The sequence below is a fragment of the Dromiciops gliroides genome, chromosome 3 (assembly GCF_019393635.1).
Source record: "Dromiciops gliroides isolate mDroGli1 chromosome 3, mDroGli1.pri, whole genome shotgun sequence".
NCBI lineage: Eukaryota > Metazoa > Chordata > Mammalia > Microbiotheria > Microbiotheriidae > Dromiciops > Dromiciops gliroides.
In genome coordinates, this window is record NC_057863.1 from 541,472,815 (window position 1) to 541,485,858 (window position 13,044).

Sequence of the window (13,044 nt, forward strand, 5' to 3'; positions counted from 1 at the left end):
AAAATTGTTTAAAAAATTTTTATTATTCAGGGGATTTTAATTACCTCGGTCTTACCCAATGTCTTAAACAAGTTGAATATAACTAGATCTTAAGCTGTAGGTCAGGCAAGGACATAGTGTGTAGGGATAGGGGAGGACAAATAGATAATTTTCTTATCTCATTGGTATACAAAAAATCTCTATGATGCTCAGTGGGCAGGGTATCTTGGCCACTGCTGTTTTCTTTCCCTCCCTTCCGTTTTTGCCCCCTTGTATCTTCCTTATACCTTCTCTTCTCCTCATTTTGAGGTGCTGAATGTTACGAGATTCACAGGTAATCTTACTAAAGTCTAATAGGTCTCTTTCAGAAAGCAGGAGCTCTGAAGAGTTTGGGAAGTCTAGGTTTCCAGTCGCTTTGGATAGTTCTGGTATTTTCCTTAGATTGCTTTTGGGCTACGGAGGCCTGAGCATTATATTGGCATATTACCTAATTTCAAAAATGCAGGACTTCTTCCTCCCTGGAACAAATCCCTAACTCAGTTTAGCCAGCTGTGTAATAGAGAGAATATATCCTTGATAACTCTGGCTTCTTTGGAAACAGAAAACTTTCCATTTATTGCTCTTGGGAATAAGCAGTTCTGTGTACTGTTTTCCATTCTGTCACCTTGAGAGCTTCTGAGGAAAAGGGAAAATGGAGGAGTCCAGGTCCTGGGATTGCAGGGCAGCCCTCTAAGTCTTGCTGTCTGAACCATTTATTGGCATTGAGATACAGGGACTCGGTCATTTTCGGCCTGCCTTGTCCATCCTAAAAGATCAGTAGTCCTCCAGGTGTTCGGTTTCAGCTGACTCCTGGGATAAGGCATAAACTATACTATGGTGTCCTTAAGAGACAAGTAGGGCTTTTTCCTGGGCTAGGCCTCCACTCTATGTGGAGAACATGTGAGTTTTATCTGGTGGTATAAATGGGTATCTGTGGACTGTATATGTGAGTGACCACGAATAAGTACAGGATGATGTGAGTAGAAGAGGGTATGTGTTATAGATTAAGAGATTAGGCCTCCTCGAAGGCCAAGCTCCCAGCTCTTTTTTGGGGTATTCAGACTTGTTTAGCAAGGTTTCGAAAGAAAGGGTAAGCTGATCCAAGCAGTACCTCAAGTTCATAATCCAGGTGTCATCCTGGACTCCTTCCTATCTCTCACTGCCCCCCCCCCCCCATATCCAAGTTGTTGCTAAAGTCTGTTGATTTTCACCTTTACATCATCTCTCATATGTACCCCCTTCTTTCCTCTGACACTGCCCCCGCTCTAGTGCAGTCCCTCATCACCTCACACCTTGATTATTGCAATAGCCTGCTGTTGAGTCTGCCTGCCTAAAGTCTCTCCCCACTCCAATCCATCCTCCATTTAGCCACTAAAGTCATTTTCTTAAACCCAAAAGTCTGATCAGGTTAATCTACCCCCCCCCTTCCCCACTCCCCAATGCAGTAAACTTCAGTGGCTTCCTATGGCCTCCAGGAGCCACTACAAAATACCCTATTTGGAATTCAAAGGCCTTTATAGTCAAGCCCCCTCCTACCACTCCAGTATTTTTACACCTTCTCCCCAACATGTCCTTTTCAGTCCAGTGAGACTGGCCTCCTGACTGTTCCATGAATAAGACCTTCCATCTCTTGGCTCTGGGTGTTTTCTCTGGATGTCCCTCATGCCTGGAATACTCTCCCTTCTCATCTCCATCTTCTGACTTCCCTGGTATCCTTCAAATTCCATCTTCTGCAGGAAGCATTTCCCAACTCCTTTTAAATCTAGAGCCTTTTCTCTTTTAATTACCTTCTCTTTTTCCTATATGTGGCTTCTTTGTACCTATTTGTTTGCTTGTTGTTTTCCCATTAGATTGTGAACTACTTGAGGGCAGGCACTGTCTTTTACCTCTTTTTTGTATCCCCAGTACTTAACACAGTGCCTGGCATATAGTCAGTGCTTAATAAATGCTTATTGACTGATTGATCACTTTGGTTTCCTCCATAAACAAGAGGTAACTCAGGCCTACCTCAGAATTCCCTTATGAGTGCTTGGTGCCTGGGTGGGCCTGAGTTCTTTATTACCTTCTTGAGGATCTCCACTTTTCAGAGATGTCTTGATCGGGGGCTGCTCGACTTTCCTTGTGTACTGCATGAACCTACCCCAAACTAGACCCTTGTTTCTTGGCCACTAATTACTCCTTTGGGATCTGTCTCTTGGGTCTAGGTCTGGGGGCCCAGATAAAACATGGCGGGGCGACCTATCCGCATAGGAGACCAGCTGGTACTGGAGGAAGACTATGATGAAACCTACATCCCCAGTGAACAAGGTACTGAGTCACAAGGGAAGCCTAGGGTGGGTTGGGGGGGAAATTGTGGGATAGAATGGACCATTGAGGCAAGGGGAAAGCAAGAATTCCCAAATATAGAGGGGGGAAAGTAAAGATTTCTGCTTTAAGGTGCTAATAATAATAGTAACTCATATAAAAAATAGCTAACGTGTGTGTGTGTGTGCGTGCGCGCGCACGCATATATGTGGGTGCCTGTACATAATGAATTTCAAAGTTTGGAAAGCACTTTGCTTGTTATCTCATTTGATCCCCACGACAGCCCTGGGAAGTAGATGCTATTATTATCACCATTTCACAGATGAGGAATCTGAGGCTGAGAGAAATTAATTGAGTTGCCATGGGGCTGGTAAGTATCTGAGGCAGGATTTGAACTTAGGTCTTCCTGCCTTCAAGTCTAGCCCTTTATCTACAAGACCACCTGGCTACTTCTAGAACACTTTAAGGTATACAAAACCTTATAACTTCCCTGTGGGGTAGGTAGTGGGAAAATTATTTTTTCTATATTTAAATGAATAAATTTGTCCATGGTTACACAGACCACAAGTGTGACATTGAACCCAGGAGTTCTTGCTCCACCCCCAGTTTTCTTTCTTTCTTTTTTTTTTTTTTTTTTTGGTTTTGTTTTGTTTTTGCAGGGCAGTGAGGGTTAAGTGACTTGCCCATGGTCACACAGCTAGTGTCAAGTGTCTGAGGCCGGCTTTGAACTCAGGTCCTCCTGAGTCCAGGGTGGGTGCTTTATCCACTGCGCCACCTAGCTGCCCCCACCAGTTTTCTTTCTCTTATCATGTTGCCTCACTACTTTTTCTCACCATACTGGGCTACTGGTCTTGGAAATATCCATATGTCTTGTCGATTGCTTTTTAAAAGGACATTTCCACAAACCCAATCATTACTTTTTATTTCTCAGCATAAGTTCAAACAGCCTGGCCAGCAGCATTTCAGCTGTTCCATTGCCAAATATTGCTCTAAGGCCATTAGTATTGGTGAGGCCTTTTTTTTGGGGGGGGGGAGGGCCCTTGATCTATAATCAGCTAAAAATTTTCTGTAAAAAACTGAACAGCTTTTATTATAAACTTGCATTCTCAATGTCAGTGATATGGTTCTGTTAATATAAGAAACTCTTTTCACTGTTACCTTTCAGATAGCAGATAAGTCTTAACTCAGAGACTTAGAGTGACCTCTTCCATAGTCAAATAGCTTGAGATGTAAGGGGTAGAATCTGGACCCAGGTCTTCAGATTCAAAGTCCAGCTCTTAAACTCTGACACCCCTTGCCATCAGTGACCCAATTTCTCCACGGTCCTGCCATCTTTATGATTTCTTTGCCTCAGATTTCTGCCCTCAGCTTATGGTTTCGTTGCCCCTAATGGCCCTTTATGACTAGTTTCACTGGAGTTCAGCTCTCTCACCCTCCCTCTGTACCCCAGCAGAATCACCCTTAAACCTAAGTCACAGTGTTCAGTGTGATCTCCTCTTCCTTCAAGACTCTAGGGACAGAAGTTTTCCAGTTACTTACTTACTATGGCCTGTGTGACTCCAAGCAAGCGATTCAATCTCCTCTAGCTCTCAGGTGCCTCATCTGTAAAATGAGGGGCTTGGGATAAACGTCCTCAAAATCCTTCCTTGCTCTAGATATGTTATCTGTGTTTGTTTGAGCACCTTGAAGTGCAGAGAGAGAGAGAGAGGGGAGAGAGAGGGGGGGAGAGAGAGAGAGAGAGGAGAGAGAGGGAGAGAGAGAGAGAGAGAGAAGAGAGAGAGAGAGAGAGAGAGAGAGAAAGGAGAGAGAGGAGAGAGAGGGAAAGAGAGAGGGAGAGAGAGGAGAGGAGAGAGGGAGAGAGAGAGACGGACTAGAGGAGAGAGGAGAGAGAGAGACGGAAATGAGAAGAGAGAGAGAGAGACGAAAAGAGAGAGAGAGGGAGAGGGAGAGAGAGAGGGAGAGGGAGAGAGAGGGAGAGGGAGAGAGAGAGGAAGGAGAGAGGGAGAGAGAGAGAGGGAGAAATTCTTTTCTTGCTTTTGTTGGGAAACCTATGTTCTTGGGGTGTGAGAATAGCATGCCTTGTGGTAATGATGTTTATGGTCTTTTCCATTGTTCTCTTCCTGCAGAAATTTTTGAATTTGCCAGGGAAATTGGAATTGATCCCAACAGCGAACCAGAATTAATGTGGCTGGCCCGAGAAGGCATTGTGGCTCCACTCCCCATGGACTGGAAACCATGGTAAGTAGGCATGTTTTGGGTTCCATCAACATAGGAGAATGTGGAGGCCCAACTCGGCATTAAGCTGCTCTCGTCTCTTAGCAGTTAGTGAGAGAGGAAAATAAATAAAGGTAACATTTTATATGAGCCTGCTGGACATTTTTCCTGGTTCTAGGCATGTGTCTGTCTTAGCCTCAGGGTTGATATATTGCATCCTTAAATGCTGCCCCTGAAGAGGCTATGTGAATTGTGACCATCCTCTAGGTCAGATTTATGGTCCAACTGGTGATGATTTTGTGTCCTAAACCCCAATAAATATATTATGGAAAGATGCCATCCTTGATGTGAATCTCAGAGATTGGGTGTCTCATTCCAAGAACCCTCTACTTTCTAGTAGTAGTAGTAGTAGTAGTAGTAGTAGTAGTAGTAGTAGTAGTAGTAGTAGTAGTAGTAGTAGTATATAGTATACTTTAGTAGTATATAGAATACTTTAAGGTTTGCAAAGTGCTTCCTCTTTCTTTCCATCTTCTCCCGTAAATTTGAAGCTTTAAAAAATATTTTGTTTCTTTCTAGTACTATGCCTTGGAATAATATAGTGAGTATATCATAAACAAAGTATAATGTAACTAAGTATGTGAATAAATAGCCTCACTTTACTATGCATACACTTAGTATACTTGCTATGAATGTTTCATAGGGTCTCCACTTTTCACTGATGCAGGACTTCAGTGTACAGAAGGCAGTCCATCTATGCTTATTTATTCTGTGTGACTCTTGTCTATTGCCTTCATAGATCCTCTGTGTAAGGGCTTCCATTTGTAGATTTCTAGGCTTTTTGACATACCAGTACTGTGATAAAGGCTGTTCATCTGTTACTCCTTGTTCTCACTACATAACTAGCTGTCTCCTTTTCTAATGCATTTTCTGGCTACTATCCTTTTGTGGTCTTTTCTTATATCCCTGTCATTGGTGTGGCCTACTTATACTTACTATATCTCTTTGGGTCACTTAAAACTTTGATTCTTTGGAGATCATGGTGTTTCATGATTTGCAGCCATGTACTCTTCCCTGAAAGAAGATCAGTGCTAAAAATGGATTTTTGTGTCGTGAACATCTTGGGCTTGTTCAAAGTGCTGTGTAATTTGTAAAATGTAAAATCCAGCCCACTTTTCCTCCTACTTAATTCTGGGATCCTTCTTTTTCAATGTACCGCCTCCTGTCTAGACTCAACCTTCCTGACTTTCTGGGTAATCTTTTTGGTTTACCTGAGGACATTGCCCTCACCTGAACCCCAGGACTAAATCGTCCCACTCTGGCCACAAAGACGAGAGCAGGGGCTCAGCCTCCTTCACGAAGAGTGACAGTTATTACCCACTATGTCAAGCAGTACTTGGACATAGCTTCACTGCTGTCAGGGTCAGGCACTAATCAATTATACAGTGTAAAGAATGACTTCTCTTTGGTTTCTCATGTATTCTTGTTCCAGTCTTTCTATAAATTTTTCATAGAGAAGCTATGCAATGTGTTGGAGATATTGCCCTGGTTCATTTAATGTTGTTGTTGAGTTGTTTGGGTTGCATCCAACTCTTTGTGGACCCCTTTTGGGTTGGGTTTTTTTTGTTTGTTTTGTTTTTTGGGTTTTTTTTTTTTGATAGAGATTACTGGAGTGGTTTGCCATTTCCTTCTCCAGCTCATTTTACAGAAGAGGAAACCGAGGCAAATGGGGTTAAATGACTTGCTCAGGGTCACATACTAGGAAGTGTCTGAGGCTGTATTAGAACTCGGGTCCTCCTGACTCCAAGCCTAGCATTCTACCACAGTTCCAACTAGCTACAGGGTTCATTTAATAGCCAGGTGCTATTGTAACACTGGGGTTGTCCATCTGTTCTTTAATTCCTAACACTTGAGCAGCCACTTCTGGTCATACCATCCTTGGTGATCTCTTATGCCTTTTACTTGTGTGAAGTAAGCACTTATTTAATTCGTGATAAAACCCACCTCTGGAAGTATTGCCCCCTTGTTCTTTCATTACAGGAATCGGTGACAAGCCCATGCTATCTCTCTAGTACTGTCTTACTATTTATTATTTTATAGATATCAATCATCTCCTTTAGGCCTTAACTTTTCCAGATAGAAGTCCTGATTTTTTTTTTTAGCTTATTCTTATACAGCAGCTGGGCACACAGTGGAGAGAGTGCTGGACCTGAGTCAGGAAAACCTGGTTCTGGAAGTTAAGTGACTTGCCCAGAATCACATAGTCACTATCTGCTTCAGTTTCCTCACCTGAAAAATGGGGATAATAATGGCACCAACCTACCAGGATTGTTGGGAAGATAAAATGAGATAATATTCATGAATCATTCTGCAAACGCTTTTATTATATACATGCTGTTATTATTATTACAATATCATGGCCACCCCAGATTACCTTGATTATTTAAGTTATTCTCTAGACTTTCTCTAATTCTGTTATATCTTTCATGAAGTAGAGTGATTAGAAATGTATACAGTATGATAGATGTAGATGCATTATGGATTTAGTTTCATTTCCAACAATCTTCCTGGTGAGTTCCAGCAGTTGTTTTGGTCTTTTGCCCGTAATAACATTGAACTACTGTCTATAGGGAATTGTCTGTAGTGACTCCTGGGGCCCTTTCATATGTAGTAAATGATAGCTCAGATTCCATAATTAAAAAATTTGTATTATAAGATAGTTTTTATTTTTTTTTCTCCTGAGTCGTATATGCCGAAACTTCTTTCCCACTTTTCTTTGTATTCACACAGCCTTGCAAAGTATTCTGGATGCTGTACCTCGTTGGCATGGCTTGATGTTATCTTCAGTAACTTAATTTCATACGCAGATTAAAACTTCACTATAAATTCCTTCCTCTAGACAATTAATAAACCATTTTAAGTAAAGCCTGATTGATCTCTGAAATAAAACCTTTGTTTATGCTGTCTCTTTACAATGTACTTATCTATGGAGGAACAAAGGATCACATTCATCTTGAAAATCATTGTTCTTCTGGTCAATAAACTGGCTCCCTATCCCTGACAGAACAGTATCTCTAACAACACAATATTCAGGGTTTTTTTTTTTTTCTATAGTACTTTTCAGATCTGGGAAAACATTTGTCTCTGATCTCTATTTTTCCCCAGCCAGAACATCACAGGTGATATTTACTATTTTAACTTCACCAACGGACAGTCCATGTGGGATCACCCATGTGATGAGCATTATCGGAACCTGGTGATCCAGGAACGGGAAAAGCTGTCAACTCCTGGTGCCATCAAGAAGAAAGAGAAGAGAAAGAAGAAGGACAAGAAAGACAAGAAGGACAAGGAATCTCCCAAAATGCCCATGGTGAGTCACAGTTTGCTGGCTGCTAGAGGGGCCAAGGCTGAGGTTAATAGGGCTTTACATACACTCTGATGTTTCTTCCAGAACTATGAGATTAAAGATACCGTTAGCAGCACCTGCAGTAATAGTATAGTCTGCTCTTGATTTTTTGCAGGTTTATTTTTCTATTTGTGTTTTTTACCTCTGTTCCATCTTGGCTTTCAAAACTTCTGGGTGGTGGTGTCAGTCTTGGTGCATCTGCCTCCATGGAAGCTCAGTAGAAACTGGAAAAGAAGTACAATTTTAGCTGAAACAACTTGTCCCCAGGACATCCGATAAGCTTAGACTAAGAGTAGCTTTCCTTAAGCTGACCTTTTATGTTGGTCTGCAGAGTGATGCTTTCTATTCCTATTGTGGAGTGGGCTTCAAAGAGAGATATGGGCGAGTGGGCAAGATGGCTAAACTGAATGGCTTTCCCATTCCTTTTAAGTTGTATCCTCACAACTTTGATTATTCATTTTACATGTGAATTCCCAGACATCCAGTATAGCCATCTTCAGAAGTAAGCACAAAAATTCTTCCTGAGACAAAGAGAAATGCTTTGGGTGTCATTCACTGTTCTGAATGGTCTTTGTCACTGTTCTCCTTAGCAAGAATGAGTAAGGTTTGATGCTAACTGGCCAGGTGGGGTGGCACACACCTGTAATCCCAGCTACCAGGGAGGCTGAGGCTGGCAGATCTCTTAAGCTCAAGAGTTCTGAGCTGCAGTGGGCTATGCCAATCAGGTATCTATAGTGACCTTAGGGAGCAGGGGGCCAGCACATTTCCTAAGGAGGGACCAACTGGGATAGGTCAGAAGTGGAATGGGTCAAAGCTGTCATGTTATCAGGAGTGGGACTGGGTCATGAGTAACCCTTGAGACTTAGTCTTTAGGGAAAAAAAGAAAGATTTTATAGCAATGTAATACTACCATAGCATTTGGCTTTTTAACTCAACAAGTTTCTCTGTGATTTCATTTTTCCTGACAACATGCCTCAGTATAGGAGTGGGTGGAAGTTATTTTCCTCATTTTATCAATGGAGAACTTAAGGATCATGGTTACTTTGAAAAATCACTTGTGTAATAGGGACTAGAACCTATCCCTTCTTTATATCCAGGCCAATAGTTTTCTCATAAGATTTAGCTTCCCAAGGAATACAGATGGGGACAAACAGACAACCCCCAAATGGGATAGTTAAATCACCTTGGCAGTGGGAGGGAAAAATGGTATTAAAATTAGCCTTTATATTTACTTAATTCAGTCAGAATGTAAGGGGTCAGTCATCTCCCATGCCTACCTGATTACTGTAGCTTCTTTTCCTAGTCTAGTGTTTACTTTTCAATGATGTGATTGTTTCCCTGACTTCTTTCCTCCTGAAGTTGCCCAATCTAGGGCCTGTATTACAGTAGTTTCCTGTCAGGTCAGTAGCTCCTCCCCATTCCCCCTGACCCTCGAAATTTTTCAAGTTTTGTGTATTCCCCCCCCCCCTTTTTTTTTTTTGCGGGGCAATGGGGTTAAGTGACTTGCCCAGGTCCACACAGCTAGTAAGTGTCAAGTGTCTGAGGCCAGATTTGAACTTCAGGTACTCCTGAATCCAGGCTGGTGCTCTATCCACTGTGCCATCTAGCTGCCCCCCCCTATTTTTTTTTAAATCTATCAGGCATGGTACTAAGTCCCATTCCTTTAAGAAGAAAGATAAAACATGTAATTTTGAAATAGGTAATTAATTGTTCACTTTCATAAAGTATTTAATGTTCAATGTAGCTGTTGGGACAGCCTTGGTGTATTAAAATGGAGGGCAGAGGGTGGCCATGGGGTAGTGGATTCAATCCTAGGTATAAATTCCTAGCTCAGGTCCTGTTGCTCTCCCCCTGCAAAGTCTTACCTTCTTTTTGACAGGTGAGGAATATTTGACTATCCCAGTTCTGCCACTCCACTGCTGTCTGGTTGTTAGAGCCCGGCTCAGCAACTTTAGACCCCATTATTATTTTTTTTTTTGTGTGGGGCAGTGACTTGCTTAAGGTCACACAGCTAATAAGTGTCAAGTGTCTGAGGTTGGATTTGAATTCAGGTCTTCCTGAATCCAGGGCCAGTGCTTTATCCACTGTGTCACCTAGCTGCCCCACCCCACTGGGTTTTTAGAGGAGGCAGGTCTCACTACAATGGGACAATCTTCCTTAAGCAGGGTGGGCTCATTTCCATAGGACCAAAGCATCAGATGGTTACTGGGGGTTAGGCCATAGTTATCTTCTGGCCTTCCCTCAGTCTCCTGAGAGGTGCCTGATCTCCTTCAGGTGGAGCTTCATCTTGAACCTGGGCCCTAATAAGTCTGGTGCCATTTTATCAGGTATAAGCTTTTCCAGGTTGATAACTGTTTTTTTTGCCTTCTTTCCCAGCTTGGTAATTATTACCTTTCCATAGGTTCACAGGGGCCATAGATAGTTTTGCTTAGAAGTAGAATAATGTATGTAAGTTTGAATTGTCATATCTCACTTTCTCTACATGTTATATTGCCTGTTTAGGAAGCACAGCCAGAGCAGGGGATCCTACCTTCTTCCTCCTTCTACTGTGGCCCATCCCCCCTCCCAGCATCTGGGCTCACTGGCTTGGACCTAGAACAGGAGATGCAGATGAAAAGTGAGGGCTCCTTTAGGAGAGGGAAGGGCATGTGCATGCTGAGCGACAACCCCTGGCCTCTTATGGGGGCTTTGCCATGCAAGCTGAAGCCACTGGCCAAAGGCCAAGTTCCCCGAACCCACCAGATCTTTGATGATGTGGAGAAAATCTTAGGCAGAGCCCCAGCCCCAGGCAAGACAGAACTAGGGGACCAGTTGGGCCTTGAGAAGCCCCAGAAGCTGACAGAGAAGTTTTACCTGGGCTTTTCAGACCCTGAAGTAGAAGAGCTAGAAATGATGACCAAGCAGCTGAAATCTGGTACTCAGTGCCCTGAAAGCATCCGACCTTTCCAAGATGGCCCAGTGGTGTTAGAGAGTAGGAGTCAGCCCACCAACTCAAAGCTCTCTGAAGCCATCAAGAATTCTCAGGCGAAAGGGGAGCAGGTCTTGCTGTCCAAACTGAGCCTAACGGGCCCCAGTGGGGACAAAGGTAGGAGCTTGGCTCCTTCAGCAGGCCCGGGAGAGGCAGCCTCCCCGTCTCCCTATAGTTTTGAGCACCCGTTGTCAAGCAGGAAGGGCAAGTTGCTTTTGATAGATAGCAATCCAGCTGAAGAGCTAAACCAGCAAGAGGTCCTTGAGGAAGGTGGACTCTTGGGTAAAGGCAGGAGGAAAAGAGAGCCCCAGGGACTATGGATGGGCCAAGCCTCTGGGCTTCTCAGCAAGAGTGATCAGGAGAGCTGCAAGGAGTCTGAGCTTAGTGACTCTGAGGTCCAGGCAGCCTTGGCCCAGGATAGACTGCAAGGCCCCCTTGTCGCTCCACCACCGAGTGCAGACGTAGCACCGCCCCTGCTCCAGAAAGCAGCTCCGAATGCCCTTTCAGAACATGGCCCGTGAGGTGTGCCTCTTAGCAGTGAGCTCAGGGAACTCTCCCAGCCTCTGGGCTTTCCAGACGAAGACAAGAAGCCCAGTGCCTCTGAGCCCGACCTGGAGAGCAGCGGTAGCAGCAGCAGTCTAGCCTTGCACCTAGGCTCACAGGTCCTGGGTGAGGTGGACAACTTCTCCTGGGACTTGCAAAGCTCCCGGGAGTCAGAACTGGCCGCGGGCCGGCTAGGAGCTGGTCGCAGGGCCCAGCACGCCCACTCTTTTCTAGAGTCCCAGTTGGTCCATACCCAGAGCTCTGCAGATGAGCAATCAGAAAGCGAAGGCTACTCTGAGGACCAGAGGTTCTACCAGCACATACTGCAGATGGTCAAGATCTCTAGAAGGCTGGAAGGCCCGCTGCTGGCTGAGAGCATGCAAGAGATGCCGTGCAAGGACATTGCTAGCATGGTCTGCCGTGTGGCGGCTGAGTCACCCGGCTCGCTGGGGTCACCGGGGTCACCCAGCGAGGGTGAACAAGAGGAAACTAAAGCCACTGAGGGAGAGTCAGGGCCCATGGCTTGGGAAGCAGAGGTCCTTCAGGGCCCAGAGGCGATAGGCAGCGTCCCTGAAGGGCCTGGGGCCATGCAGCAAGTGCCAGCCAGCAGGCCCCGCAGACAGGAGGAAGCTGAGCTGAATGCCAGCCAAGGCCCGGCTCCCGAGTCAGGGGCCAGGCAGCTTCTCAATCAGGTAGGAGTCTAGGAAGGGGCTATGTAGGCACGGCAGCTGGGGGAATGAGGACGGGAGGTTAGATTCAAGATTGGGAATGGGTTTTGAATCTGAAGATAGTCATTAGCTGGTTTCCCATCAAACTTGCCTCATTGAATGTTGATTCTTTAACTGCACATGATAGGCGTTTTTGGGGGTGCCCTTGCAGGGCACAGCCTTTTCACCTGGTTCCCCATGAGATACCAACCAAGGTTTTGGTTATCTGGGATCTCTTTCCCTCAACCTACAGTACTTAGTGGGAGCAGACAGATGTTTTATAGAGAAACAAGCCACAGTGTGGTCTAAGGGCAATTGTTTCTGCTGGCCCAAGTGTAACAGAAGAGGATGCATGGGTGTATTTGGGGATGCGGGTGGACCTTTTTTAGCAGCTGGTCACTTTGGGATTTAGATGGGAAAGAGGAACCATTTTAAAATTGCGTGCTCGCCCCAGAGCCTCAGACAGGTTTGGTCACTTGCCTGATATCTCGCAAAACCAGGGAGTTAGCCTATTTCCTAGGTGTACTTTGGACCCCAGAATCTCCCATCCACCCCGGATGATCTTCATTTTCTGCAGCAGAAAAGGGTGTGAAGGGCCTATTCCTGGTCCTAGACTCTGATGGTTACAGCTTGGGGAGACAAAGAGGGAGCCCTTCTTTTCTGGCTTCACTCCTTTTCATGGAGTGGGTACCACCAAGAGGCAGAGATGTTTGCCCCCAAATCACTGAGATTCACACTGATTCAGGAAAGACTTAATTCAGCAGAAATCAAATAGAATAAGAGTCTGTGGGACAGAGTGGGGTTGAATTTGCCTGGCTCCCCTCTTGTTGCTGCCCAGCTGTGACTTCACCCAGTTGCTGTCTCCGGTTCCTAATTGCTGGCATGCA

At 44.6% G+C, this 13,044-nt stretch overlaps 1 protein-coding gene across 2 annotated transcripts in view; it reads left to right on the plus strand.

The window, feature by feature from the left end:
- The window catches only part of CEP164 (centrosomal protein 164), a 78,617-nt gene that overhangs the window by 2,025 nt on the left and 63,548 nt on the right, over positions 1 to 13,044 (plus strand). For both annotated transcript variants that reach the window (XM_043996292.1, XM_043996293.1), the window contains exons 2-4: positions 2,223 to 2,325; positions 4,449 to 4,560; positions 7,699 to 7,903. In XM_043996292.1, the coding sequence (XP_043852227.1) occupies positions 2,244 to 2,325; positions 4,449 to 4,560; positions 7,699 to 7,903 (399 nt within the window). In that variant the 5' untranslated portion in view covers positions 2,223 to 2,243. The remainder of the gene's footprint in view (positions 1 to 2,222; positions 2,326 to 4,448; positions 4,561 to 7,698; positions 7,904 to 13,044) is intronic.